The sequence below is a fragment of the Catharus ustulatus genome, chromosome 8, assembly GCF_009819885.2.
Source record: "Catharus ustulatus isolate bCatUst1 chromosome 8, bCatUst1.pri.v2, whole genome shotgun sequence".
In the NCBI taxonomy this organism is placed as follows: Eukaryota; Metazoa; Chordata; class Aves; order Passeriformes; family Turdidae; genus Catharus; species Catharus ustulatus.
The window spans coordinates 34,234,263-34,254,181 of record NC_046228.1 but is presented as its reverse complement, the minus strand read 5'-3'; the positions used below and the strand labels follow the sequence as shown (position 1 = coordinate 34,254,181).

Genomic DNA, 19,919 nt, shown 5'->3' with positions numbered 1-19,919 from the left:
CTCCAAACCAGCTCCAGATCAGTCTCTGACTGCCTGCTCCACATCCCAACATTCCTCCTCACTCATCCATTTCAAAGTTCAGCCAGCACAACCTACTGGTCCAGAGAGTCCCTTGTAAGACATTTACAAACACAGGTGAGCCTGGCATTCCATATTTCATCTGGATGGCAGGAGTAGAGCATTTTTACCTCTTAATTTTGTGTTAATTTTGCCTCCTTGCTTTCTTTCTGCAGAGTTCCCAAGATTTCATGTCAGCCACTACCTCATCCCTCATCCTGAGGGCTACAGAGCCCAGCTCTGTCACCAGCCAGAGGAATCCTCTAGAAAGAAAACCTGCAGGAGAGAGATAAGCAGCATCTCCTCCACTCATCAGAATTCAGGGAAAAGACCAAAACAAATATTAATGAGAGGCACTTAGCTGTGCCTGTTCAGCAATCAATAACAGAGGACAGGATACACAACTGGGCTGAGCACCTCACACCCCTGCTGTGCTGGGCTCCAAACTTGGGAGGGTCTTCTCTAATCCCCTCCTTGGGGCTGCACCAGCCCTGTCCCCTTACCCCAGGACTAGAGAGACAAGGGACAGTGACAAAAACCTCACTTTTTTTTTTTTTTTAATTTTTTTGTGTTTAATTATTACATCCACTCTGACTGGCCACACTCTTCTTTTTGTGAAGATTTTTATCCATCTGATCATTCCAAATTATCAGCCATTTGGCCATGCCAGTGAGTGCTCTGGAGCATCTCTGTGTGTGTGGGTGGCACTTTTCTCAATGGGAAAAAGCTGCTTGGTGGAGCTCTGAGTGGGGAAAGGGGGACAGCCAAAGGGTGTGAGCACAGAAGGACACAGGGTGATGGCACTGGAGAGCAGAGCAATGCCTCCAAGGAAGGAGAGCTCAGCTCATAAAAAATACTCATTTTTCTGGATAAAAAGCAAAACCTTCCTCTGCATCTCTGGGTGCTGAGTGCCCAGCTGCTGCCCAGGGGTGCAGCCCCAGCTCCCTGTCTCCCAGCAGGGCTCCAGGCTGCCTCTGGGAGCGGCTCCTGCGGCGCGGGCTGCGGGAGGAGAATGGCTTTCAGCTCAATTACCCTTCACATTCCCATTCCATAACGCTCCACTGAGGCTTTTTAAGCAGGTCCCCCCCCCCAAATAAAGGCTGCTCGGACGTGCAGAAGGGAGCTGAGGCTCTGCCTTTCCCAAAACCCTCCTGGAGGTCGCCTTCTCCTCACCCCTACCATTGGTGTGGCTCCTCCGTGCCCTGCTTGCTTCTCTCCAGCCCCAAAAACACCAGGCAGGTGGGGATGATGTGCTGGGGGCATCTGGGCCACCCATCCACCCCTTCAACGTGGGGCCAGCACAGTGCAGGTCTGATCTGCACACAGGAAAACAAGCTAGGCACTTGTCCTGCTTTTTCCCTCTCAGCCCCCTCAAAGGAAAATCCCAGAGAGTTTTCTCCTGGGGGAGTCCAAGGAATCTGCAAACATTTCCAGCACATTTAATTTTCCCCAGCACTGCTCCTGACCCAGGGTCACCTAAATCACACAGGCAGTAAAAATTGTTTTCAGTTTTAGAGTTTTCATCCAGCTCTGGTTATGGGGTAGATCCCACTTCATCCACAGCTTGGAAAACTTCCCTCTAAATAAAGATTTACTGATTAGGGAAAGATCATCTTCCACTGATGGCAACGAGTGGAGAAGTGCTGAAAAAGCATCCCTTGGATGAGCATACCAGTCTATAAGCTACAAACTCCTTTTTTTCCTCCTTTAACACCAGTTTGAGGGTGGTGCTGGTGGCCAGCCTGGCACAACCAGCCAGACTCCAGGCCAGGAGCTGCCTCCAAACACCAAACAAAGTGTGAGTGCCTGAGATGTGACAGCCTTTATCACCCACACTGGGTTTGCACCCTGTCTCAGAAAAACCAATAGAGATGTTTTACAAATCTCCCATAAAGCAAAACTAAAAGCTCTCCTTTTTTTTTTTTTCCTCCTTGAACCAAAATTGCCTTGAACCCTCTGTTCACTTCCCCTGCTCTCTCCATTATTTGCACTAACAAAATAAATCACCCACATTTTAAGTTCCCACAGCAATTAACGCTTGAAATTAAGTAATGGCCCCTAATTTTGATTGAGACTTCTACTTTGATCAAATTCCCTCCATCTGTAATGCAAATAGTTTGAAACCGACACGAACAGTTCAGTTTACACATAAATATTTAAAAAACTTGTAGAGAGGCTGATTTAGTCTATTATTTTACCACAAAGTTTGACCAGCGGTGGAAAGCTTATTATACATGACTGTCACTGACACATTACAAACTAATAAAACACAAAATGCAATTCTCAAGAAGAGATTGGAATGAATCTATTGCAAGAGCGATTTTTATGGCTCTTTTGAAATTCTATTTCTCCCCAGCTTTGCTGTCAAAATGGCAACATTTTCCCTAAATATTTCCATCTTAATTAAAAATGGTGTTTTTTATCAGGAAAAAAGTGCCAGCTGCAGCTTCACATTCCCAAGCTGCACGGAGTGAGGATGCTGATGTGAACCCAGCTCAGGGATCTGCTGCTCATCTTGGTAACTGCAGGTGGAAAAGAGCCTGGACCCCAAAATTCCTCAGTGTTGTTCAGCACCACCTTAATCGTCCCTTAATTTGGGTGCTGTGACTCAAAAAGGAGCCTGAACCAACAAATTGTGTGATCAGGTGAGGAAAAAATGTTAAATACATTTTCAGTGATGGGGGTGTTTTTGCTTCCAGTTGCCACTGGCCATCTGAACGAGTTAAAAACCATTAAATATTAGTTAAAAACCATTAAATATTAGTTAAAAACCATTGAATACGAGTTAAAACCCAGTAAAAACCATCTAGGCACTGCCCTGTTGATGACTCCAAAGGTGAGGTATGGAGAGGGAGGTAAAACAGGGATGGGAGGGGACAGGATGGATGCAGCTTTTGCTGGCTGGCATGAGATAATGAGTTACATCCCAGGCTTCTGGAGGAGATGGTGACCAGAGGAAAGGGAAAAGGCCCAAAACTGATTGCCAGCAGGTCACACTCACTCCCTCCTCACCGCTCTGTTCCCAGAACAGGGCAGAGACCTTGCAGCCATCTGCTGCCCAGATGTGTAAGTGTGATTACACTGAGAGGGTTGGGCTGGAATGGCCCCTGGAAAAAAGATCTTCTCCAGCCCAGGAGGTGCTGTGGGACCACAAATTCCTGCTCCAGAGGAACGTGCCTGCTCTGAATAACCCACTGCCAGCAGCCACCATCACTTGGCATCAGCAGTTCTGAGCTCAGACATTGTCCTGAGCTCTAGGATGACTCTGGGACAGATCCTCCAGAGCTTTGGGATCAGCAGATCTGTGCCCTCAGCACCCCCATGAAGGAGTTTGGTTAGTGAGGATGTTTTTCCTTTTTCCCATTTCTCCCACGAGGAATGATCACTGACCTGTCCAAGCTTCCTTGTCCCTCTTTCCTGTGTTCTCCTCACTCAGAGAATGCTGCTGAACGCTTTCCCTTCCTCTCCCTCAAGACAATTCCCTAATTTCCCAGCACGACAGCACCGAATCACTGCTGCCCCACCCTGGCTCCCCTTTCTGATCCAAACCTTCTGTTCTCCCTGTCCCCCTCATCCTGCCCAGCCCACACTGACCAGAACAGCACGACTGTTTCTAATGTTCAGGCTGTCCCCCCTCCCCTTTGCTGCAGTAGCCTTCCAGAAGGAGCCCAAGTTTTGCCTGGTGGAAATGACTGTTATCTCCAGGACACTTTACACATTACTTCCACGCCATTTGGAGTTTTCCGCCCCAGTAGTTTCTGTTGCATCTCTCATTTCGCTCCTCGGTCACGTGCATTAAAGGACCAGGGTGTCCTGTTCACTGGTGAATCCAGACAAGGGGACAGGGGATACTTTTTTCCTCCCTAGGACGTCACTCAAGGCCTTCTGGCGTCACAGCAAACACGCCAGCAGTAACAATGAAAACTGGCACAGATGACCTTCACCATGAGGGGTGTTCCAGGTCTGAGCACCTGCTTGGTCACAGTTTCAAAGGACAAAATTATTTAAAGTGAGGGTGCCCAGAGAAGCTGTGGCTGCCCCTGGATCCCTGGAAGTGTCCAAGGCCAGGCTGGACAAAGCTTGGAGCAGCCTGGGATGGTGAAATGTGTCTTTGTCCACGACAGAGGGATGGACTAAATGACCTTCAAATACCCCTTCCAGCCCAAACCATTCTAGGATTCTGACATCTACAGTGTCAGCTGTGCAAAGCCCTGCAGCCCCAGTCCCATGTTTTACTCAATGCACTGCAGTCTGTCTCATTTAAATTCTCTTTTCCAGTCCTGGTGGAAAAAAGCAGGGAGGAGATGACAGCTGGTGCCTGCTGTGCTTCCAAGCTCCTGCCTGGAGACACCACCAGCATCCCAAAGCCAGAAGGAAAAGCCCAAGATGGGGCCTGAACTTCTCAGCCCATTTATGTTTCACTTGCATGTGGAAAGCAAGAATAAAGACAATTAAAATTGAGGATACCAGGAAGTTTGGGAAGTGTTTCAGCTGCTGCAGATTATCACCTGTGCAACAGAGACCCTTTTGCTACAGCAAATCCCCATCTCCTGTTTGTCCCACAGGCACTGGAGGTGAGAGATCACCAGCACTGGGCATGCCAAGAGGATGGAGGGCAGATGGAAGTGCTCAATCTACCCAGGAAGGAGAGCCGGCTTTTCTGTCCAGCAGCTGCAGTAACACTCCCTGCACTGCTCACTGCCTTTCCAGTAAGCTTTAAAAACAAACAAAAAACCCCCACCACAATAAATAAATAAATAAATGAATGAATGAATGAATGAATGAATAAAAAAAAATATTTTAAACTGCATCTGATTTGCTGAGAAGAAGTTCGAGGCACTTGTGAATTTTGCACGCTCGAAGGTAGTGGAAGGAAGGGATGGCTGGATTTAGGGGGGATAAGTTATTCACTGTAAATTATCTGTTTAGTTCTCAACTCTACGTGCAAATACAAGGATAAGGAGGGAAGGAAAAAAATGAATGAAAAAAAAAATAATAATAAAAAAAGGAAATTAGGGAGGAAAGCAGCCAGCAGTGATTATTGGCCATTTTTGCAATGTGGTAGGAACATCTTCCTTATCAGCTCTGTTATCATCACTGTAAAGGCTCTTTATTTAAAGGAGGGCAAGACAGAAAGCCCCAGAAGGTGTCTGGGAGTGTGGAAGAGGCTGGGTAGTGCAGCTGAGGGGAACTCAGCTCGTGGCAGCTGCTTTGTATGTGCAGCACCAGGCCTGGAGCCACGGCAATAGAATTATATGAGCCCCCGAAGACTCCCAGGCAGGATGGCAGGGAAACTGGTGTAATTACTGACATTATTACCCTTAAAGCAGAATAATAATTTTAATTACAGCAAGGGCTTTGGGGCCTTTCTGTGCTCCTCCCTGCCCCTGCTCACTGTGCAGCACGGTCTGGTTCCAGGCTGTGCCACGGGGATGGGGCAGTGGCGCTCCCCTCCCTCCTCTGCCACCAAACCCTTTTCTGCACTATTAAGGAAAAGACATCATAAAAGCCACGATTTCAGCTACACCCCCATATTAAGGATGGCAATGGTGTCCAGCAGCTTGTGAAGGCTCAGCCCCAAAGGCTGCTCCCCGAGCAGAAGGGGCTGCTGCTGATGGCGAGTGCCCGCCTGCCTCCCAATTAAAATAAATCAGCAAATCAGGGCTCAGCTCAGGAGATACAGACACCTGCAACACTGCTGTGTGCAGACCAGAAACTTTCCTTTCCATTTTTAAACTCCTTTCCCACAGCCCTGCTTGCTTGCTTGAAGATGAGCACATTCCCAAGGCAGAGGGCTCTGGTTACAGATCTGAAGATTGGAAGGCAGAGCTCTAATGCCTGTGTCCTTGAGAAGCTTCAGGTACTTCTCTTGTGGTCCAGCTGTGATTTCATGAATGACTGAGTTGCAGTCTCTGGCCCAGTGCCAAGCTTTTTGCTGGAAGATCATAGGATCATGGAATGATTTGGGTTAGAAGGTGCATTAAAGACCATCTAGCTCCAACCCCCTGCCACAGACACCTTCCACTAGACCAGGCTGCTCAGAGCCCCATCCAACCCCATTCCTGAACACTTCCAGGGGTGGGGGTGTGTAACCTCGAGAGGCAACACACATCACTTCATCAATCACTCAGTGTTTTATAAATATAACAGAAGGAGTGAGGCGGGGGAGAGCACAAAAGGAGAGAAAACTCCAAAGGAAACCTCCTGAGGGAACATTCAGCAAAGAAACCAACAATTAAATGACCTTTCTGCCAGAACTGCTGATGCTCCAAGGCCAAGAGAAGTCCATAGATGGCTTAAACTTGTTTGACTTCTAGGAGAAAACAGCTTTGCTCAAGGAGGTACTAGGCTTGAGGTTAGTTGACCTCATAGTACGATTTAGGCTGGAAAAGCCCTCTGGGATCCAGTCCAACCATTCCCCCAGCACTGCCAGCCACGACTCACCCACGTCCCTCTCCAGGGATGGTGACTCCACCTCTGCCCCAGGAGTTAAAGGCAGGTGGGAAGTTGTGTGGAAGCCCCGGGAGGTTTCCTGCTTGGGATTGGGACAGAAATTACAGCAGGCACCCAGGGGGAGCAATGCCCCCCGATGTCCCCAGCACACCAGGTACCACAAACAGGGGCTTGGCTCTGCTCCCCTTGCTGGTTTCACCTAAAAGCATCAAACGGTGACAATCCCAGGGCTCTGAGCTCCCTGTGGATCCAGCCAAATGGAAAAAAAGATCAGATAAAGCAGATTGGACGTGCCAGAAGCTGAGGCATGGCCACAACAGCCTGCCACAGGCTTGGCAATAGATCTGTAGTGTTTAAAAGCCAGAAATCTGAGACTCCCAGAAACGTGGGATGAGGTGAGGGGGGTAGAGAAGAGGCTGTGAGCAGGAGATGGAAGTGCAAAGGATGCATCCAGAGGAGAACAAGCCCTGAAGGTCAGAGCAGCGAGCACACGAGCTGATGTACCAGAGCAGCTCCGCGGGGCACAGCCAGGGGCACGCACGTCCTCGCCCAGTGGAAAGCCATAAAAGCCCATTACGGCAAATCAAACAGCAGCCAGCATGACGGCCATTAGCCCGAAATGAATACACGGGAACTTAATGAGCTCTGTCGAGGCCAGCTTGGAGAGCTAACTCGCCGGTTCTAGCAGGATTCCCCTTTCCTCCGCAGCCTCGCCTCGCTGCCTCTTGGCAAGCGGAGCATGGGGCGCGCCCTTGCCCAGACGGGACGGACGATTGCCCTGCAGCAATTTCCCTCTCCCAGCCCACCGGCAGCTATTCCAGGGATGAGATTAGCACACGGAGGAGCGCTGCCACTCCAGCAGTCCCGCTCTGGGCACTCCGAGCTGCTGGGCTGCATCCTCTCCATCCCTCCCCACGCCACAGAGCCGGCGCCATCCGCAGCCCGTGCCCGAATAAATTCCCGTTCTCGCACCAAGCGGCACACGTGGAACACCAGGATGGGCATTTAGAGGCAGTATTGTTTTTAAAGGTCAGTTTACTTCATGTTCCATTTATTTATGCACGCTCTCCTTTTGACTTTCCAAGTGGCACACAATAGCAGCGAGGTTTAAATAGCCTTTGGGTTGCTGCTCCATTAGCTACGACAACTGCAAATCGATACATCCATTTATCTCAAAATTAAAAAGAGAAAAACCCTCATTAGCTGCCAAATCTGCACAGAGGCAGCCTGTTGAAAACCACACTAGCACCAGCCCTCTTCATTCATTATCCACCAGCCCTTGGATTTGGGCTGGGTGCTCTCTGAGGTGGATTTGGGCACCTGTGCCCTCGCTGCTCACCCTCAAGCCGTCTGGAGCATGGAGTGACCTGTCATCCCTCACCATGGCTGCTTCCCCAGGTGTCCCCCACCCAGCTTCGAGTAGTCATGGACAAGCAACAAAGAAAACTCGTGGCTCAGCACAGGTCTCAAAGGCAAGTGCACATCTCCTCCTTGAGAACTGTGCCCCTACACAGAGAAAAGTTTATTGCTGACACCTCCCACGGCCTGCAGCCCTTGGAGGGGCCTCTTTAGGAGGTGAGACCCCTGCTCTCACAGTGGCCAAGCAAGGCTCTGCTTCCCTGGCAGAGGAGCAGGAGTGCTGGCGTTTGTGGCTCATTACCTCTGATCCGTGCCCTTGGTTAAAGATCACGGCTACAAACTGGAAGCTGGCACACACTGCCTCCTAATTAGATTAGGCCAACCTCCAGAAGAGCCCAGCTCCCTAGGCCAAGTGGCTGCACGGGGGGAGCACCAGGCTTGCTGCACCCCAGAGAGCCAGGCAGCCTGGAAACCCACACAGCAGAACCACAGCTCACTGCAGGGCACTGGCATTGGCACTAAGGTTCAGCCTCTTCTTCTTTTCTATGTTTGTTTGGTTTTTTTTGTCCACCTCACCTGCCTGCAGTTCCCTTTCCTCAGCCAGTCCTGCTTTGCTACATATGAGGACATGGAGTGATAGGACACAGGGGAAGAGAGGAGGCTGAAATTAGATTTTGGGAAGAAATTCTTCCCTGTGAGGGTGGGGAGGCCCTAGCACAGGTTGCCTAGAGGAGCTGTGGCTGCCCCTGGATTCCTGGAAACGTCCTCCCATCCTCCTGCCATTCCCTTTGCTCTGCAGACCTCTGCAGGCAGAGCATGGCCGGGAGGAGCAGCAGCAAGGCACTGCCACTTCCAGAGGCTCCAGAGCCAAGGTGGGAGCTGGGAGCACCTGGTGTGGGCTTTGCCAAGCCATTTCTTCACCCCTCATGCTCTACAGAGCAGCAGAAATGCCCCATACCCAGTGTCACTCTCACGGGGAGGTTTCAGGTGTCTTGGTGCAAAGATGAGACATCACAAGCAGCTCCAATGAAGAAACCTCATCCTGGCAGCAGAGGGATGGGGAGGGATCAGAGCCCAGCACGGCAGGGCAGCAGCAGCAGGAATATTAAATACACAGCTCGGTAACACAATCGTTTGCACCTCTCAGTTACCAAAGCTGCTTCCTTTCACCACACACACAATGCACACGGGACTCACCCACACCCCGAAGAGAAGGCTGAGAAAAACTGCCCTGAGAAAAACTGTGCTGCAAAAAGAGCTTTTCTCCATATCAAATGCTCTACTAACCCCCTGTTTCAAATGGAATATCCTCACCCTCTCCTCCTGGCAGCAGAAGTCACAGCCTTAAAGCCTAAACTCATACCAAACCTGTAAATTCCTGGCCAAGTCAGGCTGCAGGTGCAGAAGCTGTCCCTGATGGACGAGTGATGTCACCTCCCTTCAGTGGCCAGCACTGAGAGCAGCAGAAGGTTGTGGGAACTCTGGGAACTCTGGGGATACTCAAGACTTGGCCAGATAAAGCCCTGAGCAATCTGACCTAACATGAGAATTCTCACTGGATTAGTGGGAGCTTGAGCCAGATGATCTCCTGTGGCCCCTTCCCACCTATTTTATTCCAGGGGCACTATGGGACAAGCCCTGCTATGGAGCTGTTAAAGGAAATCTCCAGCCAGGGCAGAAGCCTTTGGGCAGCACTCTGCCAGAATTCAGGCATTTGGAGAAATCCTTGGTCCTGCCTCAGGTCACCTCCGTGGCAAGATCTGTGCATCCCCCCAGCAAAAGGAAGACAAGACACAGATCCTCATTTACCCTCATTTACAACTTCCCATCTGCCATGGGAAAGATGTCACCAAAGTGCCACATCTCCTCTCCCAGCTCCTTCCCCCAACACCCAAAACACTTTGCTTCTGCCCATTTTCAGGCAGTGACTTTCTGAAGTTTCATCCTCATGCATCCTCATGTCCACCTCAAGAGGACAGCCCTGTACACTGGTGGCAACCAGAGAGCACAAGTGGCCACTTGTAAGAGCCCAAAGGAGGGATACAGGGCTCCAGACTGGCTCTTTAAATGCTGTTTGTTGTATCCAGATGATTCAGCAATTCATGGGTGACAAGAGCCCAGCCCACAGCTTTTTCAGCCTCAGCTGTAGGCTTGTCTGAAGCCACTCTAGTTCTGGTTATAGTGCATTATTTACTTTTCTTTTAATACATAACAACCAATCAATACTTTCATTATTACCTATAGCCTATCCTAACTACTAACATTACCATATTCATACCACTATTTTCCAATCACAAAAAGTTAATATGTTGCCATTTAAGCTAGAAGTTGTTTTTCAGTTTTCTTGCGGAAAATTCTGAGACCTTTCTTCCTACTTGCAACACGGTGTTTTTGTTTGCCTGTAAAATCTTTTTGTTTGATAAAAACATCTCTTGTTTGAGGTGGATTTATCCTTTGCTCTGAGCTATAAACCCCTTCCAACTCACACACTAACTTACCCTTTGCCTTCTTAGTTACCCAGCGAGACTGGTTCAGCAATTCTTTTATATCAAAACTTGCTCTCATTTATTTTCCTTCTTCAGACTCTGCATTCCAAGATCTTTCTGCTATACACACACACGTGTGGGACTGTCCTGTGGAGCCCCTCTCCACCCCAGGAGGCCCTGAGGGAAGAGGCAGAGGCCAGGCAGAGAGGATCCTACCTCTGGGATGCGCACGCTGTAGGGCTGGTTGTGGAACTGCGGCGCGTTGTCATTCACGTCCCCCACCTGGATGTTCACTGTGCCTTTGATCACCTGTGGAGACCCAAGGAACAGCAGGGTGTCAGCCTTAGGTGGGGATTTAGAGCCTGGAGGAGCTTGTGGCTGTGTTTGTGGGCTTTGGGCCAAGGGGCTTGCAGTGACCCACAGCCCCTGCTCCCCTCCCCCAGAGCATGACATGAGAATTCACACTCACCCCTTGGCTGTCACTGACGGAAAATTCAACCGTGAATTCTGACTTGGTCTGAAAGGGAAAGAGAAGAGGAAAAAAAAAACCAAACTGTAATTAAAGATTCCATAGAGTTTATCTGCAGGTGGCAGGCTGGGGACTTGTAGCCAACGTTATTACACGCAAAATGCTTTCAGGAGCTTCCCGAAGAGGAGAGGTGCTGCAGTGCCATTCGCTGCACTGGGCACAAAATGCTGGGCAAGCTGAATGCCAGCAGGGCTCCTGTGTACTCCACAGGCTGGGAGATGCCCTGCCCTGGGGCAGGACGATGCAGGGCTAAGGAACTAACTCCCTGATTGCCAGATGGGCAATTAAAACACGAGATTTACAGCTCATGGCAATGCAGCACCTCTCAGTGAGGACCTCTAAAATCCTGCTGCTGCTTCCCCAGCTTACCTGCCACACAGCTGGAAGTCCTGAGATGAGCCTATGTGGTGAGAACTGTCTGAAATTCCATGAAAATACCCACACGATTCTCTCTGCTCCTCATTGCCTTAACCAAATGAACAGCTGGCAGGAGGAATTTATTCCAGCCACTGATGCTGGGGTGAGCAACAAGTGGGAAAAAGCAAATTTTTTGGGGATCAGGGTGGAGGGATATTGCTAGTGGAGGCAGACCTTCTCTTCCTGACCCTTTTCTTCTCACCAGCAATCATTTTGCTCCAATTTCACCAAAGAATCATGTAAAGATGGACAGCAGGACTCGGGCCACCACATTAATCTGGTACCTGCCCACCAGCTGGTGCTTTTTGTTACCCTCCAGCCCTGGCAGCCCCTTCCCACCTCTGGTGTCCTTGCCCTGCCTGAGCTGCTGGAGCACAGCAACTCCACATTTCCCAAGCAGCACACAGGAAAGGCTGGAAAAGCCAGCTTGAAATGGCTCTCCGTGCTGCAGCTCTGGTTGATTTATTCCTAATAAGATCAGCTCAGGGACAGGCAGCAGCCAGAGCAGGAGCTCTGCTTGCACCAGAGCCCAAGTTCATCCCAGAGAAGGGTTTGGGGAATGGTGTGTGCCCCCTCCTGCTCCCACATTTCCATCCAAAAAGCAGGGAAGCGCAGCCAGAGAAAGCCCTTTCCAGTGGGACAGTGCTCCCAGGCAGAGGGAAGGGCTGAAATCCCGAGGGAGAGGAGATGCTCTGCTCCCTGTGCCTTACAGGGCTCTTTCACCCTGCTCATCCACGAGGGACAACGCAATAGGGAAGAAAAAGAAAAAAAAAACCAAGATAAGAAGCAACCTGTTGAGCATTTAAATTTTAAAAACTCCATAGAATAATCAGAGAAAGCTTCCACGTACCGACTGCTGTCTCTAAAATTATTGTAACACAATTCTTTAACCTCGGGGTCTGTAATTTTTTTTAATAAAATCCGTTTTCCTTCTAATCTTCATAGAAGTTTTGAAATTCATTTTGCCTCTATACATTTTCTGCTTCCTCTTTTTCCCTATTTCGTCTTTTCCTGCATGGTTTACCTTACTAAGACTCCTTCTCCCTTCTTGCTCCTCTATTGTACGAGAATTCACCTCTTCCTTCTCCCTTCCCACCACTTCTCCCGAGTGGCTTTCTCCCCCCTGACTTTCTGAACACGTGCGTTCAGGCCAGTGCTCTCTGCTCCCAGCTTTCTGCCCATCTCCATCACTTCCTCCACCCTAAATTGTCATTTACACCTCTTCACATCCTTTGCACCGTTCCCAGCGCTGCCCTGCCTTCACTGTCCCCAGGAACTGGGGTTGACTTTGAGCCCATCCATGCATCCAAGCTCTGCCCAGCTCCCACACCACAAGACACCTAAAAATCTATTGATGCCCCTCCTGGGCTCAAGGCTGGCATGGGCAGTGTGAGGAAGCAGGAGGCATTTGGATGAGGGAAGATTTATGACTCACACCAGCAGCTGTTGGCACGGCGAGGCGGAGGGGAGAGGGGTGAAAAAAAACCAAAACACTTTATTTTCCCAAAGTCTCGCTCTTAACACTGTGAAATTGGGTTTGGCCTTCCCCCCAGCATCCTCAGCCTGAGCAGCACCCACCACTCTGCTCCTTCTGCCTGGCTGGCTCCGACTGGGAAGGTGTGGGAATGGCTTTGATCCTCACAAGGATTTGATCCTGGTCAAGGCAGCACTAAATACAGCAGCAGAAGCACAGGGGAAATTCAGCACGTTGCCCAAATCACATTGTGCTTTCCCAGCCTTCCTGCTATCCCTTCCTCCTTGCTCCAGGAACGCAGCAAGGGCCAAGGTTTTAGCAAAGCAGGCACCTGGATGGGATTCCAGCTCTGCACACCAAAGCTGCCATTGAAAATAGGGGTGGTGGAACAGCTTTGAGGCAAGGATCTTGCCAAATTTAGCATCCAGCAGCCTGAATCCACAAGAGGATGAAAAGTCTTGATGAGATTGAATAAGCAGTGATACCTCACATCTCTTGACACGCTGTTCTAAATAGTGAAGGATTTAATTGGCAGAGAGATTTAAAGAGGAAGTCTGCACATTTCCCTGACAGTGTGAGCAGCCTGGCTCCTTGGTAGATCACCTCCACCTATTAATTCCTTCACTTCCAGACCCACAGGTGTTATTCCAGCACCCAGGAAAACCAAAAGCCAGGCCAAAGCAGAGCACGCTGCTCATGGCTGAACTGGAGACAGTGACAAGGAAGGTGGGCACACCCAGATCCCTAGCTCCAGCAGGGAGCAGCACCCACCCCAGCTGTCCCAGAGGATGGAGACCCACCATTCATGCAAGCAGAGGTGCTTTCCCCCCAGCTTTACCTCTCTGTCCAGGGGCTGCCTGAGCCACACGACGCCGGTGACGCTCTCCACGGCAAAGAAGCGACTGGCCTCCTCCCCGACCACCCCGAACACCAGAGGGTCATTGTCCAGGTCCCTGGCCAGCAGCTGGGTCACTGAGGAACCTGGCAGGCACAGAGAGGGAAGAAATGCTGAGCAAAACGAGGCAGAGAGGGAGAAATCCTGAAAACATCCAGCTTGTCAGGGAACGGACGCTGGCGCAAGACCGGGAGTCACATCCATGTTCCACACCCTGGAATCACACCCAGTGCCTCAAGGGCAGTCAGGCTGTGCATGGCCTGGCTGTTCTGTGTGGCACAGATGGATTGAGCCACAGATCCTCTCCCTCCTTGCCTTTAGCAGAAGAAAAATTCAGCCTGGTGCAGCCAGAGACCCCCACCCCTCCCCTGGGTAAGGCTGAGCAGCCTCCTTCACCCCCGTCCTGCCAAGGGCCACCAGCAGCAGGACAGCAACAAAAGCAGGGGACAGCCACCACCCCTGAGCCTCCCCTGAGCCCCACAAGAACCTCCTCAGATCATTCTGGGCCCCTCCACCATGCCTCTGGGCACTCTCACAGCCTGCCATGGCCAGCTGACCCCACCCCAGCAGGACGGGGGAGAAAACAGGAGGAATAAAAAGTTGCTTGATGGAGATAAGGATGGGACATTCTCCAAGCTGCCTGGCCTTGAGGATGGGGGGGGATAAGGAGGAGATTTCTCCTCGGCCACACGGATTTGAGGATGGGGAGGGGACAATCGGTGTGAGCCACCTTGGGCAGCACCAGAGCACTCCCAGGTCTCCTGGCCAAGGAGAGCAGGTGCCCAAATTTCATCCCTCTGGGAAGCTCCAGCAGAGCAGAGGGCAAAAGCAGCAGCACAGTTTGGGGAGCAGAGCGAGAATTCCCGGTGGATTGGGGCGACATCAATCACGGTAGAAATAATGGAAAAAGGCGATACGAGATTCCATTAATAAAGAATTAAATGATAGGAACATAATTATTGCCAGCCAACACGATTTCATGGAAAATAGAGCTTGTCAAACAAACCTGATTTCATTCCTTGATGAGATTATGACTTTGGCAGATAAAGAAGGAATAATAGACTTCTGTAAGGCATTTGCCTTCGCCCTGGGTGACTTTGTGATTAAAAATTTAGTGCCCTGGGACATCGGTGAAGCACATTTGGAGTGAGGACCCAGCTGGCCTGGCAGGTCCCAAGGCCACCAAACCTCACAGGGGCCATAACAGTGTGATGTAAAATTGCTGCTGGAACAAGCAGGGGTGACAGCGTGGCACATAACAGGGAGGACACTTGGTAATCTGGGCTCTTTGGGGAAAAAAAATTTACTTTTTGACCCTGCTCCAAGCATCCTCAAAAGGCTGGAGGGCCACAGCTGGTGAGGAGAAGATCCCAAAGCCAGCCCTGCTGGCAGGAATGGGGGTCCAAGCATGCAAGGAGCCATCTCACACCCTGCCTGCAGAGCCACAGTGCTCATGAGGAAGGCAGGAGTGGATTTAGGCTAAAAAAGCTGCTTGTGCCAAGCTGCAAAGCTACAGCTGCCTGCATCACCTTCAGGAATGGATGCAAGAGGAAACCACGACATTTCAAGAGCTAGCAAAAATGCTTTTCCTTAAAAAAAAAAAGGCTTTAAAAGCTCATGTGTGACTAAGAAAAGTGAGATGACTCAGGCCATCTTGAGCACATCCACGGAGAGGACAAAATGTGATATCCTGAGCTATGAGCACAAAGGCACAGCAAGACTCAGTGCCCAAACCCGGGCAGATTCCTGTTAGGAGGAGGAATAGCAGTTGTTTTAAAAGGAGCAGCTAGAATTAACCACTGGGGAAAAAAAGTATTCCTTCCACCAACAGGTGCAGGTGAGTGATGGGTCACAAGCAAAGGCATTTTGGATAAAGACAAAAACAAGTGGCTTTATCCCAGGCTGTGATCAAAGTGTTCATCTGCTCCGTTCTCACCTCTTCAGTGCAGCCAACTCTGTGAATACAAAGTCCCTGCACTTCCTCACACCTTGTAGCCCTGATATAAAACAGGTCAGCAGCTCCATTTTGTGCTGGAGGATGCTCAAGGCCATCCTTAGCAAAGGTTTCTTTGCCCCAAGAAAAAAAGAAGACACTCAGTCTCCACAGCAGGGAAAGCCAGTTAACTAGGACAAAATAAATCCAGGATCATGCCTCTTCATTGTGCCCATTGTAGTAGGAGAACAGAATTTCACACCCAGTTCAAAAACCCCACATCAACTGGTCAGAACAGCAAATGCTTGAAATCCCAAAGTTGGTTCCACCTTTGGAAGGGAAAGGATTTAAAAATTCCTGCTGAATAGGAGAACCATGTTTTCCACCCAGTTTTAATCATCATTGTGGTTTGTGTGTTGCCAACCCAGCGGTACCAATAAATAAATTACTAAATCAACGAGCATTTAACATCCAATTCTCTCTGTGCACTGCAACTACCTCCAGCTGTCAGTTCCTAAATTCAGGATAACCTGGAGAAGGAGGGAAGGCTTTTCTGGGCAGAGCACATCATCCACCTCTGTGTGTTCTGGTCCTGTCAGTCTTTGGAGCAGGATCTGTGGAAAACAGTGCTCTGAGTTCTTTTCCAAGGACAAGATTCCTCAACTTCTCAGTGCATTGATTTGTTAGAAACAAGAGACTTCATTAGAGCTTCAGAAGCAGTGTGAGCAGAGAAATTCCATCTTAAACCCTCCCCAAACGAGGCACAAACCCTAAGAGCTCCTTCACCCTTATCTCCCAGTCAGGCAGCAATCACCATCTTACTTTCAGAGCATCTTGTTCAGGGAAAAAAAAAAAAAAAAAGTATTACAAATGTATAAAATACAGATCAAAAATAACAAACCAAATAGAAGATAACAAGGAACACAGGCCTGAAATGAGAAATGAGACTTCACAATTGCTTTGCTCCAAGTTTTTCCCAAGTTCCACCCCAAAGGAATGCCAAGTTTAGGAGTGTGGTACCAAAGCCCCACCACGACAAAAGGTTGTTCAAGTTCTTTCCAGCGATTTCTTTAGCACTGATTCATTGCATTTACTGATTTTTATCCTGCTTTTCACCCCAACATCAGGAGGCAGAGGGTGTCACAAAGAAGAAAACACCTTCCATCTGCGCCCAGGGTCGTGCTGGCGATGCTGCTCAAGCCTCCTCCAGCCCAAGCACCGACCTGGCCCCAGCAAGGGCTGAGCAAACAGGGACAAATTATCTTCCTGCAGCACCAAGTTATAGGCTCCATTTGTTTCCTCTCAGGAATCAGACAGGGCAGTTAAGTGTCTTGATTCCACCAGATAATCAGAATTTATCTTGTCTCCCTTTGCCTCCTTTCTCTCCATCACAGCTACTTCTCCCTCTTTCTCACACATACACAGATTTTCTTCTTCCTCCGAGTGCTGAACTTTGATTGACCTCAGGAGTTGTTGGGGTTTTTTTGCCGTGGTTTTCTTCCTGATCAGAACCCCAGCTGCAAACCTCTGCATATTCCTTGCCCTTCCACTTTTCCAAGGAGGAAAGTGGGAAAAGAGGCTGCACCCCACCAATTCATCTCCACTGGTTTTGCTTTCAAGAGGAGGATGAGAAGGAAGAAAAGGCAAATTCAGTCTCTGGAAGGATCCTAGAGCTCCTGGAAGGTTTTGGAAAGTGCAGAGCCCCAGGGCCAGGGCAAGCTCCAGATGCTGACCCAGACCAGCAGGAATGGCTGGGGTGGGATGGAGGGCACAGAAGGGGCAGGTTTCTCATTAACTGCCTAATAAGCCTCTCTTTTAAGAGGTTTGATTCATCCCCATGTGGAGTTAATAGGAATTTCTGCAATGGCTTTTGGGCTCAAGACTTGAGGCATCAGCCAGGCTTTAATATGAAAAGCGTTTTAATCCTGATTTTAACAAGCAGTGCCAGTTTCTCCTCGTCTCACTGTCCTCATCCCTCCTGAGCTCTGGTTCATACGTGTGGGCACAGTCACCACATTTTGGTTCTTCCCCATGCTGGCACAGGGAACCAACCCTCAACTCCTTAAACCAGCAGAAAATCAGTTAAAAATAATTTTAATACCCCCCACCTTACACAAAGGCCACACTTAACTTCCAAAAGTAAAACTTCCAGTACTAGAAGTTTTGCCTTGACTCCTCTTCTTTCCTGTGAGGGAGGTGAGAGAACTCAGCTCCATTCCATTCCCCTTCAGCCCAGCTTTCCTGCCCCAGTCACCCCAGCAGAGTCCTCTCCAATTAGCCCAGTTCATCACAGCCCTGACACGCTCACAGGCGGGATTTGATGGATTTCATCTTGAAATTCCAGCCCTCTTCTTCTCATCTATCACCTGCTCCCTTTTCTCTTTTACCTCTCAGAAAAAAAGAAAAGAAAAAAAAAAGGAATAGAAAGCCCTTCTGTAGATGTTCTCCCAAAGATTTTGAAAAGAAAAGATTAAATGCCAATATTTCTGTGCAGCTCAGCAATCTCTGAGCAATGAGAGGGAAAGGAAAGGATGGTGACTCCCTTGCCAAAGAAGTAAAATTTAGTTTCAAGCAGGAGGTCACAGGGAGTGGGAGCTTCACCAATTTTCTGGAAGGGACAAACTCAGAGGGGACAATGCCACCAAAGCACAGCAGGGCTCAGGATGTCTCCTGCAGGCACCAGGGTGTCTCCACCTCCCTTCCTGCATTCCCTGGGTGAGCCAGAAGAGCAAATCTCCTGCCACACAGCCATGCTGAGCTCCAACCCTTGGCAGCACCACCCAGCTGTGCTCAGGGCACATCACAGCCCATCCCCAGGCTCTCTCCCAGAGCAGGTGTCTGGTAGCTCATTCCAGAAGCACAACCTCAACAGATACTCCCTGACCTCCTTCTCACCATGGGCTCAACCACTTGAGCCAAAACTTTCCAGGAGGGCTTGGCCAGGGAAGTTTCCACTCCTAAAATTCAGCCGAGCTCAATGTTACACGTTTCTCTTTCCAGGTGCTGGTGGGGAGCACCAAGGCTGCCTCCACTCCAATTATTGCCAGGAAGGGCAGGGAGACACCAGCACCTTCCTAAAAAAGGCTCTCATCATAAATAAATAGAAAAAGAAGTTTTTTTTTCACCAGTGATGCAAGGAAAAAGCCTTGGACCAGCTGGTCCGGGATCCACAAGCTGCTGTCGTGTATGGGAGGGAAAGGAGCCAAACACAGAGGTGACAGCAAAGAGGGGAAACAAATCTGTGCAGTCAAAACCATTTCTGAGGGAGTTTGTCAAGCTGGGAAGCGAACAGCACAGCAGAAGAGCTTTTCCTGGTTCCTCAGATGCTCCGAGACAGAGCCTGTAATTTCTCTGCTGCGTTTAGTTATTGGAGTGGGGCTCAGGGTGGAGGCAGAATCCATAAGCAGAGCTGACAGCCAGGGGTAAACCTCAGAGAGAGGCACTTCCAGCTCTCACAGAGGTGTGTGAAAGGGTGCTTAAAGCTGTTTGAAAGGGCTTTTAAAGCTGTTTAAGACAGAGAGAGTAGCAGCAATTCCCATTTATAGAAGGGCTGCTTTGGTTTGCTCAGAACCTATCACTTTGGTTAACTTTGCAACACAAATAAGGAGGGGAAAAATACAACAATATCAATGGCAGGTTGAAATTTCTTAACACTACCATTAAAATAAAAAGAATTCCTGAAGCTCTCCTGGCAGATGCTGTGCATGCAGCCAAGCAGAGAAGTGGCATCCTACACCTCCAGTAAAGTCAACATCCACACTGACATGGGTAAGACAGAGTGGTTGCCCTCCCCAGCCCCTAACAGCTCTTAAAGCAGCACAGGTATCACACAGGCTCTCCAAACCCTCTTTTAAACACGTGGCTCCGTGCTGGTGCTGTGCCCCTGCAGTGCACGAAAAGCTGAGGCAGCTGGGGCTGTTCAGCCTGAGAAGAGAAGCTTCAGGAAGACTTTAGGGAACCTGCCGTGCCTGAAGAGGCTCCAAGAGAGCTGGAGAAGGACTTTGGGCAAGGGCATGGAGGTGCAGGAAAGGGGGGAATGGCTTCACGCTGCCAGAGGGTGATTTAGATGGGATTTTGGGAAGGAATTGTTCTTTGTGAGGGTGAGGAGACAATGGCACAGGGTGCCCAGAGAAGCTGTGGCTGCCCCATCCCTGGAGTGCCCAAGGCCAGGCTGGAGGGGCTGGGAGCAGTCTGGGATAGTGGAAGGTGTCCCTGCCCATGGCAGGGGTGGGACTGGATGATCTTTAAGGTCCTTCCAACCCAAACCATTCCAGGATTCCAGGGATGGAGATGACATCCTGTGCTCACTGACTGCA

The 19,919-nt window shown here is 49.7% G+C and overlaps 1 protein-coding gene across 6 annotated transcripts in view; it reads right to left on the bottom strand.

Annotated features, from left to right (window-relative positions):
• The window catches only part of CDH23 (cadherin related 23), a 169,364-nt gene that overhangs the window by 121,141 nt on the left and 28,304 nt on the right, over positions 1-19,919 (bottom strand). For all 6 annotated transcript variants that reach the window (XM_033065501.1, XM_033065504.1, XM_033065502.1 and 3 more), the window contains exons 4-6: positions 13,614-13,756; positions 10,825-10,872; positions 10,572-10,664 (exon numbers count right to left, since the gene is read on the bottom strand). In XM_033065501.1, the coding sequence (XP_032921392.1) occupies positions 10,572-10,664; positions 10,825-10,872; positions 13,614-13,756 (284 nt within the window). The remainder of the gene's footprint in view (positions 1-10,571; positions 10,665-10,824; positions 10,873-13,613; positions 13,757-19,919) is intronic.